Source organism: Falco biarmicus, chromosome 4 (assembly GCF_023638135.1).
Source record: "Falco biarmicus isolate bFalBia1 chromosome 4, bFalBia1.pri, whole genome shotgun sequence".
In the NCBI taxonomy this organism is placed as follows: Eukaryota; Metazoa; Chordata; class Aves; order Falconiformes; family Falconidae; genus Falco; species Falco biarmicus.
This window is the reverse complement of record NC_079291.1, coordinates 77,767,204-77,794,622: the sequence shown is the minus strand read 5'-3', so window position 1 is coordinate 77,794,622 and position 27,419 is coordinate 77,767,204. Positions and strand designations below refer to the sequence as shown.

General features: G+C 44.1%; 1 protein-coding gene and 2 long non-coding RNA genes across 7 annotated transcripts; 1 reads left to right on the top strand and 2 right to left on the bottom strand.

The window, feature by feature from the left end:
* Positions 1-41: 41 nt before the first annotated feature.
* On the top strand, positions 42-27,419 carry ABCC6 (ATP binding cassette subfamily C member 6). 3 transcript variants are annotated; one of them, XM_056334405.1, is made up of 31 exons: positions 42-317; positions 1,426-1,602; positions 1,952-2,077; positions 2,729-2,866; positions 3,932-4,057; positions 4,621-4,682; positions 5,469-5,600; positions 6,167-6,379; positions 7,258-7,435; positions 7,882-8,043; positions 9,621-9,713; positions 10,117-10,320; positions 10,937-11,083; positions 11,806-11,893; positions 12,190-12,259; positions 12,968-13,094; positions 13,572-13,748; positions 14,176-14,343; positions 15,839-16,022; positions 16,511-16,574; positions 17,092-17,212; positions 18,332-18,539; positions 19,620-19,930; positions 20,681-20,880; positions 21,561-21,687; positions 22,292-22,393; positions 23,582-23,728; positions 24,224-24,382; positions 24,622-24,788; positions 25,261-25,455; positions 25,987-27,419. In XM_056334405.1, the coding sequence occupies exons 1-31, from the start codon at positions 264-266 to the stop codon at positions 26,093-26,095; spliced, it is 4,536 nt and encodes a 1,511-aa protein (XP_056190380.1). In that variant the 5' UTR covers positions 42-263; the 3' UTR covers positions 26,096-27,419. The 3 variants fall into 3 exon arrangements, with proteins under 3 accessions (XP_056190380.1, XP_056190381.1, XP_056190382.1); XM_056334406.1 differs by lacking the exon at positions 25,261-25,455; XM_056334407.1 differs by lacking the exons at positions 24,622-24,788; positions 25,261-25,455.
* On the bottom strand, positions 2,750-5,554 carry LOC130147389 (uncharacterized). The gene is made up of 3 exons (XR_008821229.1): positions 5,439-5,554; positions 3,971-4,678; positions 2,750-2,857 (listed from the first exon to the last, which is right to left on the bottom strand). It is a non-coding gene; the product is annotated as an uncharacterized LOC130147389 (long non-coding RNA).
* Positions 14,350-25,520, bottom strand: LOC130147390 (uncharacterized). 3 transcript variants are annotated; one of them, XR_008821232.1, is made up of 5 exons: positions 25,463-25,520; positions 22,256-22,323; positions 18,378-18,467; positions 17,270-17,358; positions 14,350-14,554 (listed from the first exon to the last, which is right to left on the bottom strand). It is a non-coding gene; the product is annotated as an uncharacterized LOC130147390 (long non-coding RNA). The 3 variants fall into 3 exon arrangements; XR_008821230.1 differs by lacking the exon at positions 17,270-17,358; XR_008821231.1 differs by lacking the exons at positions 17,270-17,358; positions 25,463-25,520 and having other exon boundaries at positions 22,256-22,368.

The window sequence follows — 27,419 nt, the reverse complement described above, 5'->3', positions numbered from 1 at the left end:
GGGCTGTCCCGTCGCAGCCCTGCCCGGTGCCGCGCGCCCTCCCCGGGGGCAGCCCCCAGGCCGTGCCCGCCGCCCCCCCGCTACCGGCCTGCCCAAGCCGAGAGGCGGCCCCGGGGCGCTCCCCTCCCGCCCGGTGGGAACGGGGCGCTCGGCCGCGGCCCAGTGAGGAAGGGCCCGCCCGGGGGCACCGAGCGGCGGGTGCGGGGCCGCGGGGGGGGACCGAGCCCGGCCGCGACGCCCCGGCTGCCTCCAGTGCGGGCGGCATGGCGGCGGGCAGCGCGCTGTGCGGCTCCGCGGAGGGCTCCGCCGGGCTCTGGGTGAGTGAGGAGAGAGCGAGCGAGCGCCGCCGCACCGGGCCGCGGCCGGGCCGCCCCTCTAGAGGCCCTGCCCGGGGCCCGCCGTGCCAGCGGGGGAGCCGAGCCGTCCCGGCCCCCCCGCCCCGCAGCCGTGCCCAGCGCCGTGCCTCAGCGGGGCGGCTGGCGCCCTGCGGTCGGGACGGGGGCACCCCCCGAGGGGCTGGCTGCGGACCCTGCCCCCGGGACGAGCTGTCACCCGGGGACAGCCCCAGCCCGCTTCCAGCTACGGCAGGTCTGGTCAGGGTTGCGCGGGCACCGAGATGGGTCCCGCCACTGCCTTCATAACGCACCCGGTACCCTCGGAGGGCCTGGTGCTGCAGCCCACGCTCCTGGGTCCCCATCCTGGGGGCTGGGAAACTCCTGCAGTACCGAGTGCCCCGGCACCGGCACCGGGCTCTCTCCCCGAGCCGCGCTCTGCACCGCGCCGCGCCTGAATGCCAGCTGCGGGGGAAACACCCTGGCCTGTTCATCTCCAGCTCGCTGTATTTCTAGTATTACTGTGTTAGCAGATGAGATCTTCCTCAGTCTTGACTTACTCGGTCAAAAAATTACAAAACTATTACAAATTCAGCTGAGGAAACGCGCTTCAGATGCAGTCTATGCACTAGGGCACTTCTTTCCTCCTAATCTTCATTTCTCCCACCATTCCCTACTGACTGTTCTGATGGGTCCTACATGCCGATAATCTTCATTCCCAAATTACTTTTTCTCATTGCCCATTCAATAATCTGAATCTCCTCTTGTCTTTTGGTGGGTTTTTTTCTCTCCAGTTGTGATACGTGATGTCCTTCGGCATCTTTCACTTTTCCAACCTCTCCCCCCCAACCATTCTACTTCCATTCCCTCCAAAACGCTACTGCTGAGTCCTCCCTCCCTCCCTCCCTCCCCAACACCTTACTGTTCTCTAGCAGCCCGTCTGTTGCCAAATATTTTTTACATTTGAAACACTAAATCAAATTCCTCAAACATTATAGTAGATCTCAGCTGTAGCACTAGCAACTTGCGTTAGCTGGTGAAATTCTGCATACATTAGCTTTACTGTTTCACTTCTGTGTTCATTCTGTGACAGGACTGGAATCAGACATGGTATACAAACACCCCAAGATTTACCTGGTGCTTTGAGAGTACAGTCATTGCTTGGATCCCTTGTGCCTATCTTTGGATCTGTTTTCCTTTCTACTACTTGTATCTGCGATACAAAAACAAAGGTTATATCAGGATGTCTCACATCTTCAAAACCAAAATGGTAAGGGCAGAGGATGGGGTTTGACCCTAACATTATCACAGCTTCAATGCAGAACTTAATTTTTCTAAATCGTTAACTGTTCTGATGATCTGTCTCTGTGTTTGTTTTGACATTTGCCGACTCAGGTAAAGTCAGGTCAGTATAAATCAAGTTATAGGAAGAACTGTCATAATGTCTCCCCTGTGTTTCCATTTGGTTCCCCCACTACTTCCCGTAATGTGCTCCATCCCAAATCTGCCCTTCCAGCTCTCCAGTCCTACTGCCCAGGCTGCTGGGAGCATTCGGTTCGGTAGGTTGTCCCACCATCATTTCAGTCCATTCCAATACATGCTTGCTGTCTCTGCCCTAGGTCCTTGGATTCATCTTAGTAATACTGTGTTTTTCTAATGTCTTCTTCGTACTGTGGGAGATAAGCCAAGGAATCCCACGGGCTCCAGCATTCTTCATCAGCCCTGCCGTGGTGGGAATCACAATGGTAATTCTTCCTTTGTTTTGTTTGTGTGTGGCCCAGCTCAGCCCTCCTGAGGAAGACCTTGTATTTCCCATGTTTCTCAGGATCTTTGGGCACAGAGATAGCTGATGGGGAGTAGAAGGCCAGAGATGTGCTTTGTGATTTTCTGCTGTGTGACGCAGCAGGGGTTGGAGTTGGGGCAGACCACTGGGTCTGTCGCTATGATACAGAGCCCTGTGGGCAGAGGATACCTTGCAAGAGCCGAGGCAGCAGTAGCATTTAGAAAGAGGTCTCACAACAACAAGACAAGATTTAGTTTCTTGTAACTGCAGTATGTGATTTAGCGTAAATTAGAATGAAATGGGATTTCCGTTCAGCCTAAATGCCTGTGCTCCCCTCCTGTCATTGTGTCTTTATAGCCTAGATCCTCCCAGCCTGTTGTCCCACTTGCAGTTTTATTGCTTGCCTTTTCTGCAGAGACATTCTTGAGTGCAAAACTGCACATCATGCTTTTCAGTTTTAGCCTTTTAGGAACAATACTGCAGCTCTGAACATCTTGAAATGTTTGAGCAAGAAACTAACTGATTTTTCTCTATTGTATCCATTAATTTGGTAATAAGTGTTTGGCATTCTGTTACCAGCCATTTATTTGGACAAATTTGTACCTCCTTGCAGATCCTTGCCATGTTCCTTACCCAAGTGGAAAGAATGATGGGCATCCAGTCTTCAGGCGTCATGTTGATTTACTGGCTGCTCTCATTCATGGCTGCAGTTGTGATGTTTAGTTCCAAAGTCCAACATGCCCTGGAAAGAGTAAGTGAAACCACATATCTTTAATGTGCAGAGGTATGAAGTCTCTAAACAACAGGGCTTTTTTTGCCTCATAGATTGTGAGGTGGAGAACCAGATTCCTCTCTTAAGATACACGCTGAGAAAAATGACTGATGACGCATGGTCATCTCCACCCATTTTATTCCTTTCAGTGTAGACAGAATGTGTCTACACTGTTTTCTGAGAGCTCGGCAGACTTCATATGTGAATAAAAGCAAAATGAACTGGCCTTATGCCAGATTTTGTATCAGCACACATATGTTGATAGACATTTTTATTTTTGGGTATTTGTGGTGAATGTTTATTTGTAGAGGAGTGCTGGATGGGTTTACCCATCTGAGACTTGCTGTCAGTGACCATTTTGCTCAGGTGAACAGTTGTACCTTTCCTTCACAATAAGGAATAAACAAAAGTTTATGTTACCTGTGTGTTCAAGTAATAGGGGAAAAATTCACAGCCACTAAACAAAAGACATCTGGGAACTTGCTTGTTCCTGCTGTGTTGAATGATGCTCAGGCACCAGGTCTTTTGTAGAAATAACACTCTGCCACCTCTTACTACCAAAATACAGTTCCAAAAATACTTAAGACTTTTTCCTTGGTTTTTCTTTTTCTCATTCACAAAATTAATTAGAGTGCCCTTCACAGAGTCCCTTAGATACACCATTTATAATAAAACCTGTCAGGTGCTTTATTACATCAGCAACTCATCCTGCTAAGTGAGCAAGGAGCTTCTATTCCTCAGCACCCAGAGTTCCCCAAATAACGATGCAATGTGGACATCTGACTCAACTAGACTGCTGTGAAGGCTCGTGATAAAGCCACCACTTTAAATAATAAAGGTGTCCATTATTTAGTATTTTCTGATATTCCAGTTTGGGGAGTTACCTATTTAAGTAGCTCTACATAACTACAGTTTAAATAAACGCACCTTGTGCTTCAGACCAAAACTCAGAGCTTACGGCTGGTAGAACATGAGCAGCTCTCTTTCTCCACTGATTTCACGTGAAGGTTCTTACCTCATTCTCAACAGTATTCTGTTTCTTAGGGTTTCCAGGAAGACCATTTCCACCATGTTACAACTTACCTTTATGCTAGTCTGGTGCTAGGAGAACTTGTGTTATTCTGCTTCGTTGATCACCCTCCCTTCTTCTCTAAAGGTGTCAACAATCCTGTAAGTACAGCGTAGCTTTTCATAATGCATTGCTTCATTGCTCAAACAGGAATTTTAATTTATGGGGATGCACAGGAACATTAGTAGCTGGGAGATGAAAGATGCATTGTTCTGTATAAAGGCTGAGAGTTTGAAAAGGTAACCGGCAGAATTTGGGATAACAATATTCTGTCTCTCTATGTATGTTTTGAAAAACTAAAAGCTTTTTCTATCCACATTGGTGTATTTTCATTGAAACCAGTAGATAGGGCTCCTGTTGCTTCCCCATGCTCTGCTGTGCAGAAGTACTCTGTTTGAGGTGTGGGTATGGCAGAGGTCTGTGCTTCAGAAAACAAATGTCTTTGGGTATGAAGAATGATACCCCTTGTTCCTCCATCAAATACATTATTTAAAGTCTAATTCTCCAAAGTCTCCTGATCCTCCACAACACTGTCAGGGTCAATGAATGGGATGGGTGTAACTTTTTGATTGCTTTTCTTGGGGAAGTGCAGAAGGGGATTATGTTTATCTGACACATGCCCTTATCTATGTAAAAATATCATCCATGTTTTTTCTCCCATCAGAATCAGTGTCCAGAATCCAGCAGCTCTTTTCTTTCCAAAATCACATACTGGTGGTTCTCTGGGTAAGAAAACACACAAAAAAAGACATGGTTTTGCTAGAACATCAGAAAAAAAACCCCAGCATAAGACAGGGTGGAGATGACAGCCAGTATGAAATACCTCAGTTAGCTTATGCAGCAAGAATTTAAATTCTCTCTCTGGGGACTTGAGGTATTCTCACAAGATCAAATTATGAAAATTTCACTTACTTCTCAAAGTAGTTCAAAACACAAATCTGTGATTCTAGGTAATTCTCTTCCCCCTTCCAACTACTCTTCCAGTGCCCTCCCAATCTTGAAACAGACTTCAGCAATCTCAAAAGGTGACTATACACCAGCCACCTGCCTGCCAGACCTTCCTGTAACAGATGCTGGGCAAGGAGAAAATAGTGCCTGAGGACACTGGCCCAGCCTGCTCATTAGCATTCAGAAGTAAAATGATTACACACTTTGGGCCTAACGTCTGCTATGATAAGGCCTCATCTGTGTTTCACTGAGCCACAGGGTAAGTTAAACTGAACTTTGTCGCCCACTGCCCAAGACCCAACTCTTAGTATGTTCTAGAAATAAGGGCTTACTTGCAAATCCTCATGATGTTGACAGAAGGTAGCATAGGGATTTGAAGCAAAACTGCTGTTTCTGAACATCCAAATTTATTCTGGGAAAGGACAGTCCCAAGCAGTGTTTTATGGAAGTCCCTATGTGCTCGCTGTGGGGCACTAACTTACAGCCTGTCTGTTTTGAAAATGTTACATGCACCGCAAATCCTTCTGTGCTCACCTTACAGCCGTCTGTGTGTTCCTTCCCCAGGCTGGTCTGGAAAGGCTGTCAGCAGACCTTGGGGGTGGATGACTTGTGGTCAGTGAGGAAAGAGGACTCGTCTGAAGAAATTGTTGCCTGGGCTGAAAGAGAGTGGAAGAAGTGTCGCAGCAGAACCCAGCAGTGAGTACCTGATAGCACAGTGTGCCAGCTGGGTGGTTGCTTTCGTGCCTCTAAATGATATAAGCAAATATGCTCACAGTGCTGGTGCGCCATCTCAGAGCAGGCTTTAATCCCCTCCATGCCCCGCAGGCTGCCACAGTGCATATTCAGGCTCTGAATGTAAGCTTTGCGTGCTTCCTATCTAGTCAGAAGAATAGCTGAAAGATTCAGTCTCACTGAATTACTTATCTATTAAACAAGAAGAAAAGGGTAACATACATAAAACAGTCCAAGTACCACTCTGCTGTGAAGATTTGGGAGTCTTGACTCTTCAGTGGGTGAACACTTAGTGAGTAAATTCCTTTGTGCAAAATCTGATTTTAAGTGTTGAAATCTGCTGGAGAACATCCTTTCATTCCTGGAAGTACGGAACTGTAAGATTTTTGTGAGAGGAATCATTTTTTGATGAGCATTATACTGGACATGGCATGAGACCCAGTGTGAGATATTTAATGATTTTTTTGAATGCATAAGATTCCTATGCTTTCTACAATTGCGGCAAGCTTTCTTACTATTTCTTTCTTTAGAAAAATGGAGTCTGCTACATTTAAAAAAGGTCAGAAGAGCAAAACTGACACAGCAGAAGCTGAAGAGACAGAGGTTCTACTGCAATCAGAGCACAGTCAAAGTGGGCCCTTACTGAAAGCATTTTGGAGCATGTTTGGAACCTATTTCCTTCTCAGCACTGTCTGCTTAGTTATCTGTGACGTCTTTCTGTTCTCCATCCCAAAGTTACTGAGGTATGTGCATATTTGTAATATATTTCTATCATACATACAAGATTGCTGCCTGCATGAGCGCACACAGGGATGTGTTCACCAGCACCCACAGAGGTGGACTCACAAACACTTACCTTTTGAAATCTCCTAATGGTGATGAAAAGAGCTGGATTACCGTTTCTGCTAAGCCCACAGTCAATTCAGCAGGAAAGAAAAAAACAAACCACTGTCTAAAGCTGTGCACACTTTCCCCACTGCTGTATTCCAGCAGCGGAAAGGACAGGCTGTGCTAAGCCTTTTGACAACTTTACTAGAACAGGAGGGAGTAATTTGATGGTTCTACATATCACATCATTTACACAGGCTGTCACCCACTTGCTGTAGTCTTAAGGCTTCGTGTTCCCCAACTAATTATAAAGAGCACAGCTGTGCATCCTACACATCTTAAATAGCTTTAGTCAGTTGACATAATGTTTTGTGGACTGTGTTGGTACAACACAAACCTGCATTATGGTATATTTTAAAGGGCAAAAATCACTTCATAATCATTAAGATCAAGAGAAGTTCTGCAAATGTTAATGACTTCCTTAGATTATGGCTCCCAATTTGTGTTTCTGACATTTTCATGAAATTCAGGAGCCATCCTTAACACTGGAAATGAGGTCTCCCCTGAGAATGCTGCTATCAGAGATGGCTTCAAAACCAAGACTGGCTAAATGTCAAAAATCAGGACATTGTAAGACAGAATACTCAGCAATTTTTCTAACTTTTCTGTTACTTTACTGATAAACATCAGCCAGACAGAATACAGAAAAATGTCTGCCATTTCTGCATTTTTGTGTGTCTGATATTTCATCAGTTCTACATGGATTCATCAACATTTTGCTCCTGTCCTGCAGCCTTTTCCTGGAGTTCATCGAAGATCAAGAAGCACCGAGCTGGCATGGTTATTTCTATGCCTTCGCTATGTTCCTTTTGGCCTGTCTCCAGACTCTGTTTGAACAACGATACATGTACATGTGTCTTGTTCTGGGGCTGAGACTGAAAACTGCAGTAACAGGGCTTGTGTACAGGAAGGTGAGTCTGTAGCTTCCTTTTCAGCTTCATTCTTTTCTACATTAGCAGTTACAACATCGCTGGTACATTGTTCTTAACAGTATCAGGGGAGATATAATTCGAAACTACTTTTACAATGTAACTCTGCTATATTCTTCTCTGAACAGTATGTGGGAGGTATTTTACTATTTTTTTTTTTGAGATCTTACCTCTGAAGGAAAAGCCAAGAGAGGGAAAGAGGAAAAAATAACTTTCTTCTGCTGTAGATTATGGCTGGGGAAAGGAGTAAATTCTTCATCTTAAAGTGAAGTCACATATTCCAGGCAACAGCATGTTTTCAGTACCTAGGATCTGACATTTTTCTCCCTTTTCTTCTTTCTTTCTTTATAAAGAAAAGAAAGTTGTTTGATTTTTGGACCAAAGCTGTTGTTTGATGACACCTTTTCTGTCTTCTCTACCCTGTCTAGATCCTAGTTATGTCCAATGCATCAAGGAAAACGGCAACAGTAGGTGAAATTGTTAATCTGGTATCTGTTGATGTCCAAAAGCTAATGGATCTGATTATCTACTTTAATGGGACCTGGCTCGCTCCTATTCGGATTATCATCTGCTTTGTCTTCTTGTGGCAGGTAAAATACAATGACAGTACTTATCAATCCCTTTCTATTCTAGGTGTTAAAGGAAAAAGGGATTTTCAGAATTCTGCATAGAGCTTTGCCAGTTTGAACAGCCTGAAATTGCCATATTTTTCTTAGCTCTGTAGCATGGTGGATTCACTTTTCTTTCTGGAAAATATTTTTATTAGTATCAAATCCTTACCTGATCCTTCATCTTCTCACCTGTGTATGTGGCATTCAGCCTCTTTTAGGGAAAAGACTGTGAGTGTGGTTATTCTGAGCTGTCTGATAAACTTCTGCCTCAGATTTTCCTCTATCACCTCCTTTTTTTGACCAAAACATTGTGGACCAGTGCAGGCTGAGAGTCCATTTCTGGCTCCTTAGCATAGTTACAGAACAGAGGGGAATGGTCTGAAACAGCAACTTAACGTACTTCATCCTGAAGCCTGATTACCACAGCATCAGTGAAACAGTTTGAAGCAAAGTTACGTGATACTCAAAAAAGGCTAAGATACTTTGAATTTCATAGGTATCAAGGAGTTTAGCAAGGACAGCAGAAAACCTGAATTAGAAATAAAGGATGATAATATAAAAGATCCTTTTTTCTTTACACCAAATTCAACCTATAGTATTTTCTCAGCAGGATAAATCCATATTTCTTAGTCTCTGTTTTTGGCAGCACACCAAATGGAAGTATGTGCACTATAGAGACAGCTGATTCCCGTGAGCTTTCCAGAAGCCTTCTTTTGCTAACCTGAATGGACTGTGCCTCGTGTCTGGCAGGATAGTATGACCCTGGAAAACGGGGAGCCATAGTGTAGACTTGAAAAATCATCACCCCTTTTATAGTGATGTTGCCAAGCTGAATGTGGTTGCATGTAGTTGGAGCATAATTAACACTTTGTCTGTTCGTGTTCATAAACCATTTGTGTAGAGAATACTTTTATCTCTGTATGTATACCAGTATCCACGTCTAGCAAGCGTAAGCTGTCTGTAGAGAGAAGTAACCAAACCATGAGAGTTAACATGTAACTAAACAAGCTCTCTGCTTTGATATAGAAGTCATTAGGGACCCTGGTATCCAGGACCTGTCCCAAAAGCACATGGCACAGCATAATGCTACCCTTTCATCTCAATAGTTGTTGTAAATTCAGACAAACTGGGTTATTTATGCTGCAAGAATAGCTGGTTGAGGGTTTGGGTTAGTTTTTTAAATAAAACCTGGTTTCGTTTCGAGTCACTAACTGGTGCCAGCCACGAGATGGCCACCTTAACACGTCCGAGACGCAACAGAAATTACTCGCATTTCCAGCGTGCTCCTGGAGAGCTTTCAGCACTAATCCAGTTCCTAAAAGGGAAGCAAATAAATTCAGCAGAGCAGGATGACAGGAGTTACCCTGCCCGGGGAGGCAGCAATCCAACCCACAGAGCTTCGGGAGCACAGTGCGCAGGAAAGGCAAGGGCAAGGTTAAAGCCGTAGTCAGGTGTAGGTAGGTTCAAGGAAGAGGAAAGGTGAGCAAGGGGAATGGAAAAGAGTCTTTTTTTGTAATCACCAGAAATTCTTTCTCTTTCGTTTTCTCTCCTGGCAGCTTCTTGGGCCATCTGCCTTGGCTTCGATTGCTGTATTCCTTTTTCTTTTACCTCTGAATTTTGTGATCACCAAGAAGAGGAGTCAGTTTCAGGTATGTTTTGCTTCATAAAAATGAAGTGCTTTACTGACTTCAATTATGTGATAGCTTAGTATTTGTTATTCATGCTTACCATGGCTGTCTGAAGGAACCTAGGAGGATTCAAAGCCTAGAGAGTTTCTTGAAGTTTAGAGTAAGCTCTTGCGTGATCACTCTTTTACCTTGTTTGCTCACCTTTTCTGCATGTTTCTATGGATCGCCAGTAAAAATAAAGCTCTGAAGATATAAAGCAAAATACTTCCCAGCCTGGAAGGTTCATAAGCAAAACAATATACACTGCTCACCTGCAGGGAAATTTATTCAGGATTCATAGGCAGGAATAAGGTGTTTTTTTCAGAATAACTGCACTGTTAAACATTCAACCTATTAAATTATAAAACTCAAACATTTATTGCAGGAGACCCAGATGACACATAAAGACGAGCGTGCCAAACTCATCAATGCTGTTCTCAGCAACATTAAAGTAATTAAACTGCATGGCTGGGAGAAAACCTTCATGGAGAAAGTGATTGGTATCCGGAAGCAAGAACTTCAGGCCCTAAAAAACTCTCAGATTCTCTTCTCAGCATCTCTAGCTTCTTTCCATTCATCAACTTTCCTGGTGAGTGGCTCACCTTCCCACATAAGACATGCTGTTACTTCCATTTCTCTTTGTACTCCTGTCTGGACAGATTTTTCCTGTGAGACAGCTAAAGATAGTATCTGTCCAGAGGAGTTAGTGGTCTCACAGGAGTTGCTGAGCCCCAGTGGAATCAGCCATACAGACACTTACACTGTCCTAACGGTTCCACAGACAAGTCACCTGGTCTGACAATGTGCTCCAGGCAGACTAAGCCTGCTTTGCAAGAACCACCTGGAGCTCCAAGCTCACCAGCATTCATGACACAGTCAGTAGCTGCACAAGGCACTACTGTACTTGCTGGTGCAGCTCAACCATGTCTGTTTTCAATGGGAAATGGCAGTGCTTTTACCTTGCTGTGGTTGCAGCACCAAAACTTCCTTAAAGCAGAACAAAAATCTAACGATCAGACTTGGTTTTGTCACCAACATGCAAGACCTTTGTCTATGATATTTGCAGGATGGGTACCATGTGCATGGGCAATAGCCTGTACGGATTTAATTGAGTTCCAGAGTCTTTAGCCAGGGGCCTGTCACCCCTGAACCATTCTCTTCCCTGTCTGAAGCAAATGGTTTGCTTTTCCTTTGCTCCCTTTCAGATTGCATTTGTCATGTTTGCTGTCTACACCCTCGTGGATAACACCCATGTCCTGGATGCTCAGAAGGCCTTTGTATCTTTAACACTGATCAACATTCTCAACACTGCGCACTCCTTCCTGCCCTTCTCCATAAATGCTGCTGTCCAGGTTAATTGCAGGCTACATTCCTTTTTCTTTGGCCATAAGTGGGTTTTTTACATATCACCATTAACAGGTAAAGGTAGGAATTTCTTAGGGCTTTGAATATCAGCTATTTAATTGCTATTGTGAAACAGTGAAGAGCAAGGACTTGCAGCTACAGGTACTTTGTAGTATTGTTTTTCAGAAGGGCTCCATATATTGACACTATAGTCACCAAGAACAACTCTTGAGTCTTTTGGAGCCAATCACAAGCACCATCAGATCTCAGAGGTGCTTCCAATTGTTTTTCATCACAGAAATCAGAACAGAGCAAAATCTCCACAGGAGATCAGTGGAAACCCTGCTGGCCCAGGCCAGAGAGCAAAGCAAGTCACTGTCAAGTAAGAAATCAGGAAATTCATTTTTCTCTGGCACCCCAAGAGGACTGTCACAGCTCTTCATGTACAGAAGCAATCCCTAGAAAGATGGCAGGATGAATTAGAGACAAAAGCACCAGTTTCACTGTGTGAACAGAAGAGAAAACACAGGAAAGAATACGGGGGTTTTCTAAGCTAAGTGGAAATAAAAGCAGTTAACATAAGGAAGTGCTGCATTCGTTCATCTAAGCCTACAGCAACTGCACCGTAGCACCTAGTCAACGTTCTAAGTGAGTCTTCTGAGTCTTCACTTTTAGTTTTGGCTCCCTTTCAATTCTAAATCTTATTCTTTTGTGTGCTGCTTCATTTCAGGCCAAAGTTTCTTTAAACCGCTTAGCAGCTTTTCTGAATCTGAAAGAACTGAATCCTGAGAGCTCAAGCAGAAACACTTCTGACTGTGGTGAGCTTTTGTGTTAGCATTCTTGTCTTGTAAGAGGAGTAGCTTCCATTGTTCAGCTTCCATTCTTAGGGTGCCTACCATAGTCAAGAGAAAAATGTTTGTCCCTTCCTGTCACTTTATCTCTCAGGCCTATTTATTCCTAACAATGAAATGTAATCTAGTAATTAACCCCTTCTTTTCATACTTAAGGTTCATCTTCTGTAATATAATACATACTGAAACAAAGTCACATAAACAGGGATGTTTCTGAACCTACCTTTGCATTTACAAGTGTTCTATTTCTGCTCATATTTTAGTGCAGGCAAGTATCACCATAAGAAATGGGACTTTTTGCTGGAGCAAAGAAACTTCTCCCTGTCTTAGAAGGTACAGACTTACCCTTAGTCATCTCAATTCTGTAGGTCAGGGTAGATTCTGAATTCCTCAGGGCCTAAGTGAAACCAGTGTTGAGTATGTAGAGGCTTCTGAGTTTGCTTCATATTTAGTGTGGAATTCTAAAAAATATAGTCAGACAAAATGTAATCTTGCTTTTATGCTTGCGAGCACACAGATGGGAAGGTGCCTGTTGCCTTAATATATGGAGCCTGCTTTCTTTAACACAATCTCCTTGTCCAGATATGAAATTACAGTAGTTTCAGTCAATAAAGCAGAATTGATGGTACACAAGATATTATACTGGACATCACTACATGCTTAATTTCAAAAGACATTGCAGTTTTAGAGAAGAAACAGTGTTGAAAAGTGCTGATGTTCAGGAATGGTTTATATCCAATGTTTTGGGCTAGCTTATCTCCAGAGTGGGGATCTGGGTCTTGGATCTGGTTTTAAAACTCAGATGGGGATGTAGATGAAGACTTTCTGGTTGGAGGTGTCTTTGAAAGGATGACTCCTGTTCTGCTGCAAAAAGTTAGCAAGATGGGAAGCGTAACCCTGTGCAACTGAGGGCTCAAGTAAGAAATTAGGGGGGTTAATTGGTATATATTTATTGCTACAAAACAATAGCAAGAATTGTTGTCATTGTCTTTTCAGAAAGCATATCTAGAAGGTGATAAGAGACTAATTATTTCTCTATAGCATAGATCTTACTGTGCCCCAAGGCTCCTTGCTTGCTGTAGTTGGCCAGGTGGGTGCTGGAAAGTCCTCCTTGCTGTCAGCATTACTCGGTGAGCTGGAGAAGACCGATGGCTGCATGACCATGAGGGTAAATTTTCCCCTGAGCATTTGCTTCTAATCAGGCTGTCTTCAGGAACAGTAAGGCATTTACCAAGGCATCAGGTACTTGATGAAAACCCATTTATTGCTGAATTTTAACAAAGGCTGTATGTAGCAGCCCACGTTTAATTATCTGAAGACCTTAAGACCTCTTTCAGATGAGCCTGGCCCTTCAGAATGGGAACTGGAACAGGACTCCGAAGATCCAGTTCCAGTTCCCACTCTGACAGTGATCTGAAGTGGCATCCTGGTAAGCTGTGTCACGTACTTGCACCTGTTTCCTCCTCTGTAAGATCATAAGAACGCAGACTCCTATTTTGTGAAGACCTCTGAGACCTGTCAATGGTGACGATCATTCCAGGTTTCTATAAATCAGGAGAGTTTTTCTTCAAAAGACAGGTTCCCAGAACATCAAGTTGAACGTATGGAAAAGACTGTTAACATTCTTCTACTTCCATTTTTATAGGACACTGCAGCTTATGTCCCCCAGCAAGCTTGGATACAGAATGCTTCAGTGGAAGATAATATCCTCTTTGGGAAAGAGATGGATGAAACGTGGTTCAACAGAGTGATAGATGCTTGTGCACTGCAACCTGATTTGGAGAGCTTCCCTGCAGGGCAGAAGAGTGAAATAGGAGAGAAGGTACTGGCTTAAGTTTATATTTTGGCCAGCTTTTCCATGAGTAGCTACAACTTTGGGTGGCTTGCTTAAAACACCTGCAAAAGGACTAAAGTTGCAGGAGGCAGGTGCTCAGTAATTTCCGAGAAGTCAGGCCATGATTTAATGGGGTCTGAAGCCCACTTCCTGATAGTTAACCTAACCAGAATTATGGGAGACGCTTAAGACAAAAATCAACAAATCCAAGTTATTCTTGGGTCCCCTTTCACCGGAAAGCAGAGTTGCTCAACAGAATCTGCCTCAGCATCTCAAGAGCCCTATTTGGAGGAAGGGAGGGAGATGTACTGATTTAAAAATAAGGAAGTAATAAAAAACCTCAGTGTAAAATGGAGTCAACAGTTGCTAAATGTGCTGTAGTTTTGGAATAAACAGCGTCAATACATTTCCACAGGGAATAAATATATCGGGAGGGCAGAAGCAAAGAGTGAACCTTGCTCGTGCCGTGTACCAGAAGGCTTCAATTTACCTGCTCGATGACCCCCTCTCAGCTGTTGATGCACATGTTGGACAGCACATTTTTGAACATGTTCTTGGACCCACCGGCTTACTGAAGGACAAGGTGTGTTATAAATCCTGATCTGTAAAAGACTGCAAAATGTATCTAATTATCAGGGCCCCTGAAACATTTCCAGTAAGGTAGGTTACTCACTTTATCAAAGGCTCCCAAATTCTTTTTTCCACTAGTGGCAGCAGGTACTACTGTTAGCGGCAGTGGAATAGGTAACCTCTGCATTCCACACAGCACATGGAAGTTCTGCAGTGAATCTCACCTAGGAGAAAGAAAACTGAAAAGTTAGGTTCTCCTGAAAGACTGTCTTTATCCTTATGCAAACCACATGCCTCGTTCCAGTCTTACTTCTACAGCAAGTTCATAGTTTTTTGGTTTTCCATGGGCATTATCCTTCTCTCTTTTTGAGATTTACTTCTGGTGTAGTTTGGAAGCAGTGTCTGATCTCTTCCAGCTTGTCGTATCTTATCACAATGTCTAACCCCATCACTTTTGAATAGTTCAGTGGCACCTTTACAGTTCTCATCACCCAAATGTTCATCACTTAAATTTCAGTCTTAAAATCCATCTTAAACACTTTTCTTCCATGTTTTTTTGCATTGGTTGCATTTTGTTATTCCTTGGCATTTCCCTGCTGAAAGCAGTCTGGATAATAAATCTGGTTACATGCAAAGGGATACCAGGGCAGCCCTATTTGTTTCATGGTACAAATTGCCTACAAATACTTGATTCAATTACACATTGGAAAAGGAAAATAGGTAATTTCTTTCATGAGGAAGTCCAATTTAAACAGATATGTTTGACTACAAATACCTTTCTCTTCATGTGGATTGGCTGCAAGTATCAGAATGTAATTATTGTATGGAAATAGAAAAACTAGGAAAGAAAGAAGATATCAGATTTAAGCAGTACTCAGATGGCTTGACTGTACGTTAGAAATATAGAACATGCCGATTTGCTATCTAGGGAAAATTTACTTTTCTTATATCCTTTCCTACACACAATTATCTGTGCAAATATACTCAGAAATTTAAATGGAAAGGAGCTGTACTGTAACTCCACTCAGGTTGATGAACTTTTCAGGCACAAATCTGATTCTGAAATAATGGTATCAGTGACAATAAATGTGACACACTCTCCAATTAACATCATTCTACTTAAGAGCTTCAGTCTGAGGGGAATCAACAAGAAACTGGTCAGTGAGCAAAGCAAAAGGTCCTACACACGGGATGGTAGCCTGGGACTTCAAGCTTCAGTTCCCATCCTCACTCCTTTATGCTATGCGTGACACAAAGCAATCTGATCACTCCTCCGCTCCCAAGTTCTGCGCTTTCAAAAGGGGCACAAAGTTGTGCTGCAAAGGTCAACTTCATCAGACACGGTCAGAAGTGGTAGGAAAAAATAAAATAAAAAATATCTCCAAGTTAGTAAAACTCATAGATCACACTGAGTACGTGTCTTTCTTCCGAAGACAGCTGACTGCAATGGCTCAAGTGAGCAGGGAGACACCAGAACAACTGTAACTGTTCCCTCTTTATTCGAGCAGACTCGTGTACTGGTGACTCACACAATTAACATTTTGCCTCAAGTGGACAACATTGTTTTTCTGGTGGATGGAATGATCTCAGAAACTGGTTCCTATGAAAAGCTTCTACAGAAAAACGAGGCCTTTGCAGAATTTCTTCATTCACACGTTGCTGCAGAAGAGAAGGCAGGCGCTGGTCTTCCAGGTAACCCAAATGAGTCGGAATAATTCTCCCTAGTCTATCAGTCAATTGTTTCCTTAATATTATGTTTAATGTTAAAGAACCGTGTGTGTCTGTCTGTCTGTCTGCTGCTGTTCACATTTGGGAAGAAGGAAAAGAGAATAAAACTGGAAAAGGCAGTCTTACATTTGCATCATTATGGACATTTAAAGCCAAGATCCAATCACAGTAAGCTGTTGCTTTCTATGGGGAGAAATGTGTCTGTCAAGTTAGCTGACTCATCACCTCAAAACTGATTCTTGAATAAACAGTTCTATTTTAGTAGACAACAATCACGCAGCAAACAGAATTACCCACTATATGTGCTATTCTTTAAGCCTCACCTTAATATTTCTACCCTTATTAAGAATTCTTTGTAACGAAGCTTTCCTCCTCATTACTGGTCTCTCAAAGGCTATACAGGACAAAATGGGATTCTAAAGCATTTAGAAAAAAATGTGTTTATTTCGCAGCTATGGGAGACACCAAAGGCACCATCATCTCTAGAAATGGTCCACCACAGGAGCAGCTCTTTAGGTAAGCTTAAGGCTGTCTCAGACACTGAAGAATGTGCTCCAAAAGCCCCTACAAACCTCCACGGAGGCTCTTACTGAGTACGATGCAGGTTGGGGATTTATTTATGAATTAGTAAGAGCAAACATGCAAAACTCAAGAATAGGTGAGAAACTGCTCTTGAATGTGGACGCCTACTAACATTTTCTCTGTATTTCACAAGGAGCCAGCATTTGTTCTAGAGCTCACGTACAAGGCATACTGATACACTTGCTTGCTGTTCACTTCCCAGTGGGGCTCTAAGGTCTGACTCCTTTCAGTCCAGCCACAGGTAGTGAACACTTAAAGCTTCTGTTAGTCTGACAGAGCCCAGTGCCCACGACAAATACGGACAGTGGTCAGGGTCACACTGGAGGACCCCAAAAATGCAGCCCTCAAAATAGGGACGAATATAGGAGTGGATGAGTAAGGAGATCCAGCGTTAAAATACTCGTTGCCTTGGCTAAAAAAAATTGAAAGAATTTTTGTTTTCTTTATGAAGCGACAATTCAGTCAAGTCTTCTGCTATGGGAAGGGACACCATTACTGTAAGTCAAGACTGTACCACTGCTGCAGCCAGCAAGGGACGATTAACCGAGGGAGAGAGAACTCAGCACGGCAGGGTAAGCACAGCACCTTCCCACAGAGGCAAAGACACACACCAGGGGTTTATTACTGACCCGGTCATGGCAGGCAGGTCAGCTCACTGCCCCAGTTAAACCCTGTGGCTCCAGGGAGGCCAGCCGAGCCATATAAGTTTACCCTATAACTGAGACAGAGTAACTTCAGCATTATCTTACATAGCACCTTCTATGCAAACTGTTCTCCCTGGATGCCCTTGATCCAAGCACTGGCTTCAGAACAGGAATAATGCACGTACACTGCGGAAGGGGCACGGCTGGGGAATAATTTATGACTGCTTGAGGAGAGAGATCCCAATTCGAGGGTTGATCTGAAGGGGGAAAGCATCCAGAGGCAATCAGGGTGAGGTGGTGGTAGCGGAAAGAGTATAGATTACAAGGGACTTGTAACCTTGAGTCTGTCCAGACTCTTGAGGCTGGTGGGAAGGGGCAAAGCAGCTTATCGCTATTCTCATCTTGCCCAAGGGAAACACTGCAAAAGGCTGAGGCAAGGAGGGTCCTGTGAAAGGGAAGAAGCAGACGTGGGGTTCCAGCTAGTAGGAGTCGGGCATGGATGAGGTCTGTATTCAGGGCACAGTGTAGCAGCAGTAAAATGTGGGGAGGAAACAAACAGCTGAGGCTACACGCTGGTACTGAGAAGAAGTGAGGGTAACAAGTCAGACACCCCGAAGGAGGCAGCTGCTGCCCTAGGGAAGCACCCATTACCCAGACTGGGATCTCACCTCTGCTGATCAGCAGTTACTCACACAAACTGTCAGTGGGATACACAACAGTTCTCACTCACACCAAGAACAAATGAAAACTACTGCCTGGCATAAGGAAAGACTTACGTGCATTCCAGTAGTAACACGAGCCTATTGCAGTAACATTCATTAGTTGATAATAATCACTCATTAACACCGTGGATTTATTTAAGTATGGCTTCATTTTTCATCCATGAGGAAACCAAAAAGATTTAACATGGTTGCTATGGCCCGTGACACATAACCTAGTAGATATGCCATAATAAATCATTTGTAGGTTTGGAGCTGCTTTCCTTGCAAACAAGCTTGGTCCTCCCAGCCTCTCCCCTCCTGTTTTTTCCCCATTGTTTCACTCTAGGTTAATACTTCGATTTATGCAGCCTACCTGAAGGCAACAGGCTTACCGCTGTGTGCGTACATCATTCTGTTGTTCACGTGTCAGCAAGCTGTGTCATTTTCTCGTGGGTACTGGCTCAGTGTGTGGACAGATGACCCTGTTTACAACGGGACACAACAACACTCAGAGCTGAGAGTTGGAGTCTTCGGTGCACTAGGAGTTGTTCAAAGTTTGTTTAACTTGCTCACCTAATCCTCTGTATTACCATCTCCCTTTCCCACATCCAAGATGTTTTCTAAGAATATAAACAAGTGCATACCCACGGGCTTTTAGCAGCAGCCCGAAAGCTTTGGCATGGGACCTAAAGCTACAGGTTCTGACGCACAGAGAGGATTTCTAAGGGATCTGAACAATATTTCCAGTGTTACTGCCTGAAATTCTACTTCATGGTATGCCAGAAGCTTTCTCCCGTGCCTTTCAGCAGACCATGATGAATAGTGTCTTCCTGTGTATTTCCTGCTGGAAACCTGAGTCCCTAGAAAACATTCAGCAATGGAAGAACTACAAGATCCTTATTTTTCCATCCTGTCCTCTTGTATCCAACATCTTCTGCATATCTTTCTTCCTCTAATCTCTTTCCATTCCTCCAATATAAATTAATCATATCAAAGTGCAAGCGGTGGTGCTTCTCCATGCTGAATTAAATCCTGATTTAGGTCATATGAGTGTATAGAGAAACTAAAAGAGGAACGTGCAGAATTCTGTATTTCCTTAAATCTTTCTCTTCAAAAATGGCCACTATTCTTTCGGTCACTCAAAAAAAATAAATAATCTTGTTTTAGGACAGAGATAAAATCTAGAAAAATCTCAGCCCAAATAAAAAAACATTGAGAAAGCTTTGAACAAGTTGAAAAGAGTGGGAAGGGCTGGGTACCTGTCTGTGCCAACAGTGAGGCTGTAGGCACAAAACCTAAGACCAAGTGATTCAAAGTAATTCCAGCCAAGCTCATTTTGTGAAGAATGAATTATTTGCCCTGTGTGTTTAAGTTGCTGAATCCACAGCCCCCATCAAGCTTGCTCAGGTCTTTTCCCCCCCTCCCCCACCCCATAATTACCCTCCAGACCCCACAGCTCTGAGGCTCGGCTTAATTGCTGCCAAAGAGAAAGTCAGCTCCTTTCACTAGTATAGCATTCACAGTACTCATGAAAACCATGATCTTGCAAAAGGAGAAGGTGATTTTGTTCAAACCTAGTAATTATTATTCTTTTAGTATTTATTATACCATAATAATTATTTTTTATATTACAGCCCTTGGCAGATTTGTCTCCACAGCAGCAGTCCTCCTAGGTGGTGTGTTAGCATCACACAAGCTGTTTCTGCAGTTGCTGAGGAATGTTGCTAGATCCCCAATGGTCTTCTTTGAGCAAACACCCATTGGAAACTTGCTGAACCGCTTCTCCAAAGAAATGGATGCCATTGATTCTGTCATCCCTGACAAGCTGAAGTCCTTGCTGGGATTCTTGTTCAACTTGCTGGAGATCTACATTGTGATTATAGTGGCTACACCAAAGGCAGCAATGGCCATAGTGCCCTTGACTGTTCTTTATGCTGCATTCCAGGTAGGAGCTTATAGAGATACACAGACAGGAGAGGCTGAAGCAGCATGGCCATGGCCCTGCAGAAAGCCTCCTTCCATTTCTTAGGAGCAGAGACATGCAGAAACTAGTTGAATCATCCCAAATTGTATCTGAACAAGAGTAATGTCAGTGGCTCTTCCCACATCACCTCAGCCTTCCAAAGCATCCCACAGACTTCCAAGAAGCCTGTGCTTTTCTGATGTCCAGATCAAATCCTACCTAGAGCTATGTTCCTTGTCTCCATTAGTGTAAATGGAATCATATTGACACCAAAAGCATTTTTCATTTCCTCCAGAATTCCTACATTGCTTTTTAATATATCTGTGTATGCCATGCAGCGCTCTGTGTGGGCTCTGACAGCTCAAATGCTTTGCCAGCCAAGACTGAACAAGAGGGAAGGGCAAGTAAGGGTGCAGGTACACCTCTGTGCTCCATCAAGCAAAGAGCTAGTCTACAGGAGAAAGTAAATGTCGGTTTAGAGGTTTTGTGAGTTCAGGCTACCCTGGCTTCTTTGCATTAACTAACCACAGAGTTATTGTTAATGGAGAGAGGAGAGAACACAGGCAGAGGCACCGCCTCACCTTTTACAGGGCATATAAAACCAAACGTGTGGGTAGGATAACACTAGGATAGCATGTACTATTGCACTTGTTGAGGCCTTCCCAAATTTTCCGTGGAGCGCCTCCATGGAGGCATAAGCCCTCTAATCACTTCCATGTCCCTTGGTCCCAGCACTTCTACGTCAGCACCTCCTGCCAGCTGAGACGCGTGGAGGCTGCCAGCAGGTCACCCATCTACTCCCACATTGCCGAAACTTTCCAAGGGAGCAGCGTGATCCGTGCTTACAAGGACCAGGAGAGGTTTATTTCAAAGAACAATTTTTTAGTGGATCAGAATCAACGAATATGCTTCCCTGGAGCAGTTGCCGACAGGTACAAATCTGCAGTGTAAAAACAATGGCAGTTCCCTCTCGCAGCCTTGGGGAGTGGAGACAGCTGCTCTTGGGGCTTGGGTGGAGGCACACAGAAGATGAGACAGTGCACAGTGTTTTGCAGGTAGGGTAGCCTCTTCCATTGCCCCTCGCACTGCACCCCTCTGGCACCGTGCCCCTCGTACAGGCAGTGCGCTCCCAGCCTGTTGTGTGGCTAGGCGCACACATGCTGGCGCCCCGCTAGGTCTATCACTTCATGTCCAAAACGCAGGAAGCTCCAGTAGATGCCTGGTGAGGCCCATCATCACATGGCAGATGCACGAGCCCTGTGGTATATGCAGGACCCACCAGATAACAGAGCCACCAGCCATGAAACAAGGCAAGAGTAGAAGGAGTGAGAGGTGCTAGACCAACTCATCCTAGAACTCTCTCATCCTGCTCTCATCCAACAGGCCTTGGAGAAAATCCTAACAGAGACTATAAGCCAGCCAGTTCAGACAGACTGGAGCCTTTCATGAGCTCCAGGGTGGCTGGATAAGAGCAACCAGGGAATGACAAGAGCTTTGCTGAGCATCCTGTACTCCAGCAGCTCCACAAGTGCTTCGCAAAGTAATCGCAGATTCTGTTGGGAGGAAGGAAGAGGGCACCCAGCAACACCCCTGTACTCTCCTCCTCTTGCAGGTGGCTTGCTACAAACCTGGAGTTCCTAGGCAATGGCATTGTATTGTTTGCAGCACTATTTGTAGCAATGGGCAGAACACATCTCAGTCCAGGAACTGCTGGCTTCTCCGTTTCATATGCTCTTCAGGTAACTCAGCGTTGAATACCATGCTTGCCTTATATCAGAAACAACCTGCATTTTCATTTCTGCTATCATTTTAATTTCTAAGAAATCATGATCTATTCTGTGGCTTCCTAGATGCCTTCTACCAAACCCTGATGTCATTGCTGAAACCCAGAGCATCTGGAGCACACAGCCCCTTAGGGAATGAACCTCATGAATACATGCACTAGCCATCTTTTCCCTCCTGCACCTGAACTCATACTTCAGTCACGGCATGCTCTGAGCAACTGAAGCAAGGTCTTCAGCGTGTGTCTTATCTGCTTATATGCTAGTTACACAGCAGCCTAAAGCTACACTATCTTTTAGCATCCCAGTCAGCAGCATTTCATTCTCTGTAAACTTGCTGAGAAGCAGCTAGGGGGGGATCTGGCTAGCTTCTTTAAAGACAGCTTTACCAACTTTCACCAGGATCCATGGTTAGCTTTTAGCGTTTTAAGGGTAATTTCTGAAGTAATTAGCTGATGAGGAGGTCTTCATAAAGACACAGTAAGACAAAGTACCAGGTACCTCGCAAGCAGAGGTCAAGACTTACTTTATCTGCCATAATGCTTCTGTTTCTTCCCGCTAGATAACTGGTGTTCTGAACTGGATGGTGCGCTCCTGGACAGAAATAGAGAACAACATTGTTTCTGTGGAAAGAGTGAGAGAGTACTGGAGGACTCCTAAGGAGGTAGCTAACTAACTATTGACCTTACTAGCAGAGATGAACATCTCTCAAAACTAAATCAGTCACTTTTCTGTTCCACCTCGACAAACCTCCTAGGTTTCCCCTTCTAAAAGGTCAGTTATGTTTCCTTTAAAGAACTGCAGCACTTGGTTTTTATCCAGCTGAACAGACTTGTTTTATAACCTCTGATCATCGTTTCCTTAAGACAGTTAAGCATGAGATTGCCATTAAAATAGCTTCACTTGGTAACACCCATGGAATGTGCTGTATTTTCTGCCCGTATTTGGAGTACGTATTTATTGTGCAAGTTCAGATGCAACTCTCTGATAACTGATGGCTGCTAGATAGCCTTTTAGCCACTAAGTCTCCCATGCAATCATGTTTGTTCTGTAATCATTAAAATTATTTCTCCATATGCTGCCCTGAGATACTGCTAAAGGAGGCTTTCACAGTCCTCTTCACAGGGGCATATAAATCTTTTTTTATTTGAACCACTTATAATGTCATTACTCTGATGTGCAAACAAATGTTTTTCCCCATTTTCAGTTAAGACAACTGGCATCTTTGCATAAAGTAAGAAGTCAACATTTGCAATATGAAAGTTAGATGCCTTTTTCTCCTTTGGAAACAGTAAATAGATCAGGGGAATTTGGCACAGGTGTCTTCGTAAGCTTCCTGTTTCAGTATGGCCACTTGATTTAGTAATTTAAATCAGCTTTATACATTGCTGGAGAAGGGCAACAGAGCTGGTGAAGGGTCTAGAAAACCAGTCGTATGAGTGGCTGAGGGAACTGGGGGTGTTTAACCTGGAGAAGAGAAGAATCAGGGGGGACCCTACTGTTCTGTGCAGGTGCCTGACAGGGGCTGTAGGCAGGTGGGGGTCGGTCTCTTCTCCCAGATAACAAGTGACAGGACAAGAGAAAACATCCTCAAGTTGCACCAGAGGTGGTTTAGACTGGATATTAGGAAGAATTTATTCCCCGAAAAGGTAGTCAAGCATTGGAACAGGCTGCTGAGGGAGGTGGTTGAGTCACCATCCCTGAAGGTATTAAATAAATGCGTAGATGCAGTGCTTAGGGACATGGCTTAGTGATGGCCTTGGCAGTCCTGGGTTAACAGTTGGACTTGATGATCTCAAAGGTCTTTTTCAACCTATGATTCCATGATTGCCATTTGTTCTCATCTATTTAGGCCCCCTGGACTCAGAATGGCAAACTTCAAGGTCAAGTTTGGCTAACTGAAGGAAGAATTGAATTCAGAAACTATAGTTTGCGATACAGGCCAAATCTGGAGTTAGCACTGAAGCACATCAATCTAACCATCAACGGGCAAGAGAAGGTAAGCAAAGCCACTCGTTTCAGAAGAGCTACAAAGTGAGCAGTGCTTTGCAGTGATCACATCTGGGCAGATACAGTCCCTGCCCAACACCAAGGTATTGTAACTTGTAAGTGTGAAAGCTGCAGTAAAGCTTCTACCAACACTGCACCCCCCTTCCAGTACAAAGCAGCGTTCCCAGCACTGCTGTATACACTAGACATTCTTCTGAGTGAAATTTCATTTCACAGAAGGTTAGTGGTTACAGCAAAGGAATTCAATTTTAAATCTAGTGCCACATCAAAGCCCTCAAGATTCCTTTTCATACAGAACACTTACAAATTATAAGTTATTCCCTTTAAGAATGTATTGCTAGACTATGTGAATCTTGAACAGCCCTGAAGATTTGATCCACACAAAGCTGTCTCTCTTCAAAAGGCTAAGAACTACGTGACAGGTGTGTCCAACTGTGGAAAACTATCAACATCAAAACCAAAAGCTTTCCATTGCACTTTACAGATCGGCATAACTGGAAGAACAGGAGCTGGGAAATCTACTCTTGCTGTGGGATTGCTGCGATTAGTGGAAGCTGCGGAAGGAGCCATCCTAATTGATGGACTAGATATCGCTCAGCTAGGCCTCCATGACCTTAGAACCAAGATAACCGTCATTCCCCAGGTATGAAATGAACTTCCAAAATGCTTCAGCAGCATTGTAAGTCTTAACGCCTAGGAAAGGTTTATAAAGATTCTGTGAGAGGAGGGACATTCAGAAATTTCAGAGTTGGAAATAACCTCTGTGCCACACTATTTTCCCATTCCATATAACATTAGCCACAAATTTGCACCCAGCAGGGAAAACCAGAGAGCTCGCTTATAATTAATTTCAGGAGTTGTTTGTACTGTCTCTCTGCTCAGGATCCAGTTTTGTTTTCTGGCTCTCTAAGAATGAATCTCGACCCGTTAAACCAATACACCGACGCAGACATCTGGACAGCTTTGGAACTGACTCAGCTCAAGAGCTTTGTTGCAGATTTGCCAGACCAGTTGGAATACCAGTGCGCTGACCAAGGGGAAAACCTAAGGTACCTGACCTGCAGAATGACAGCGGCAGAGCAGTGCCAGCCCGCCGGCTAGGAGAACTTAGAGCTAGTGGGACAAGGTGTCTAACTTAAAAATGTAAAAAAATAGTGCCCAGCCAGCAAACCGCTGCATTATTGTCCTGTTTCGCAGCATGAAATCAAATCGTAAGACACCAAATGGAAGACATTTGAGACTTAACCACTGTGGTGGCTTGTGCAGTACATAAAACACTGCAATCCTGTTCCAAGTGCAGATCTCCTGGGTGCTGTAGCAATACACTCCATTTCCTTAGGTTGTTTCATGCTGTTACCTGCAGTGTCACCGGCCTCAATCACCCTTTCAGGGGAAAGGAACAATCATATTTTCATTACTATTTTCAAATTAATCACATATTCTGAACCCAGGGCAAAGTGACGACCGCTCTCAGTTTATCATCGACCGCTCTCAGTTTATCATCTCTCTTCCTACTTGCAGCACTGGTCAGAAACAGCTGGTTTGTCTGGCCAGAGCAGTGCTTCGGAAAGCCAAAATCCTCATTCTAGATGAGGCCACAGCAGCAATAGACTTAGAAACTGATCTTCAGATTCAGTCCACCCTGAGGACTCAGTTCAAAGACAGCACAGTGTTAACGATAGCCCACCGGCTAAACACCATCATGGACTGTGACAGGTAATACCTTCAGCCACTTTCCTGAGGAGGAGGAAAGACACAAGCAACCTGTGTGGAATACACAAACCACCCAATGTTAGTGAACAGCAATTCCACATCTGTCCTCTTGTTTAACCCTCCAAGCTTTGCCTTAGAGATTGCAGGAGCCATCTTAAAACAACTGCGCACCAACAGGTTAATCACATTTCCACCTGATGCATTTCATGCTGTGTCACGCCCCCTTTTCTCCCCCACCAACAGCAAAACCATAGCTGCAGCTCTCTGGGTCATCTTACAATCATGAAGCTAAAATACAGGTTCACAAATCTTACTCCAGTCCCAGCTGCCGAAAACTCTCCTCCCACAAACTCAGTACTTGAACAGTCACTCATCAGAAAACTATTTCTATCGCACAGTTGTTCCCAGCTGGAAAGCTTGGTTGAGTAACAAGCAAGTACTGAAATTTATTTTAGAAAAAAAGTAGAAAAAACGAAGTTTTATTACAGCTGTTGGTGTATCCCCAAGTTTATACTTCTGTTTTAATGTTCACAGGATTTTGGTTTTGGAAGATGGCCGGATAGCTGAATTTGATACTCTGGAACACCTAATAGCTCAGAAGGGACTGTTCTACAGCCTGATGGAAGAATCAGGCCTCGCATGACTCACTCGTGGAGTATACCATAATGCCACCACCATCAGGAATAATTGGTCTCGTAATTGAGTTAGCTTGGTTTCACTCTTAAATGCCTGACACTCAACCAAATCTTGTTTGAGCTTTAAGCGAGGTGAGCAGATTAAAAGGGATGACTTGGGATACACGTTATTCCCATAGGAAACTGAGCAATTCCATTTTCATTACATCTCCAGATACCAAAACCCTCACTGTTCTGTTAAAAATGAGCCAGTCGGAACTTAAATGCCTTGTTGCTTTTATGGCATAAAAGCAAACAAGCCAAAAGAAAAAAGACAAGCACATTTCTGACTTGTACTATAAATTGAGCCAAAATATACTGCCATACTTAAAGATGACACAGATTATTTGTAAAAGCCAACAAGTTTTTATGGACAGCAAGCAAGAATTTAACTGGTAGCAAGACAACTTAACTGTTTACAGCTTGTCCAAGTTCCAGGCTGAACAAATTTAGTCTTTTTGCCAGTGTCGTAAGGACTGCTCACCTGGGCACTGTTCTCACACAGATAGGGACTCCAAGGCAGCAACTGGATCTAGTCACCCAAATGCACAAACACTGGGGAGATAGGGAAAAGAAAGCAGGATGCCACTAAGCACAAGAGCATTCAGCTGCCTGTGGGCTGCCTGTTGTCACAGCTGTGGATCAGAGCCACTCTTCCCATCTCCTTCCTTGGAGGAGCACCTAGCGATCACACTATGCAGGGGCTGCCAGGCTGCCTAGAGGGACAGAGCCAGCTTAGACACCAGCTCACTGATGCAGCAGAGTGACTTGCCTGGAGCAGGCAGCAGAGCATCATTCCTTCTGCTTGAAGGCTTGGAGCAGCCCTCCTGCCAAATGCCAGTTGGTCACAGAGGAGCATGTCCAAACACCAACATTTCCAAACTGAATTTGGCCAGAAGGATTTTGCACGGTGGAAAGCATCCTCCTCTGATCCCTGCAGGGTAGCAATCTGGCAGCTGAGGAAATCAGCAGGAACTCACCTGTCGATCCGGTGGTTCATTCCTGGTTTTCTTCTTGAGCACAAGTTTACCTTCTGCACGTGCCACAGAGCCCCTAGCATGGTCATCTTTCAGGTGTTACTTTAACAAACCAGAACGGCAGCTGACAGCAAAGCCTTCCCGGGCTTCCCGCAGCACAGAGGAGGAGCCACCAGAGTTGTCCCCAAGTCTCTGCTCAGGAATCACAAGACAACGTGACAAACAAATCACACTGTGAAATACTGTTTACTGTGCCTTCTGTCAAAACACTTAATTTTCTAGAAAGCTGAAATAAAAATAGAATCAAGTATTGAAA

Excerpts from the sequence above, each read along its gene's own strand:
- ABCC6 (XM_056334405.1), top strand. The coding sequence starts at position 264 with ATGGCGGCGGGCAGCGCGCTGTGCGGCTCCGCGGAGGGCTCCGCCGGG. Across the intron at positions 6,380-7,257 it reads TCCATCCCAAAGTTACTGAG|CCTTTTCCTGGAGTTCATCG; the intron begins GTATGTGCATAT and ends CCTGTCCTGCAG. Across the intron at positions 9,714-10,116 it reads AGAAGAGGAGTCAGTTTCAG|GAGACCCAGATGACACATAA; the intron begins GTATGTTTTGCT and ends CATTTATTGCAG.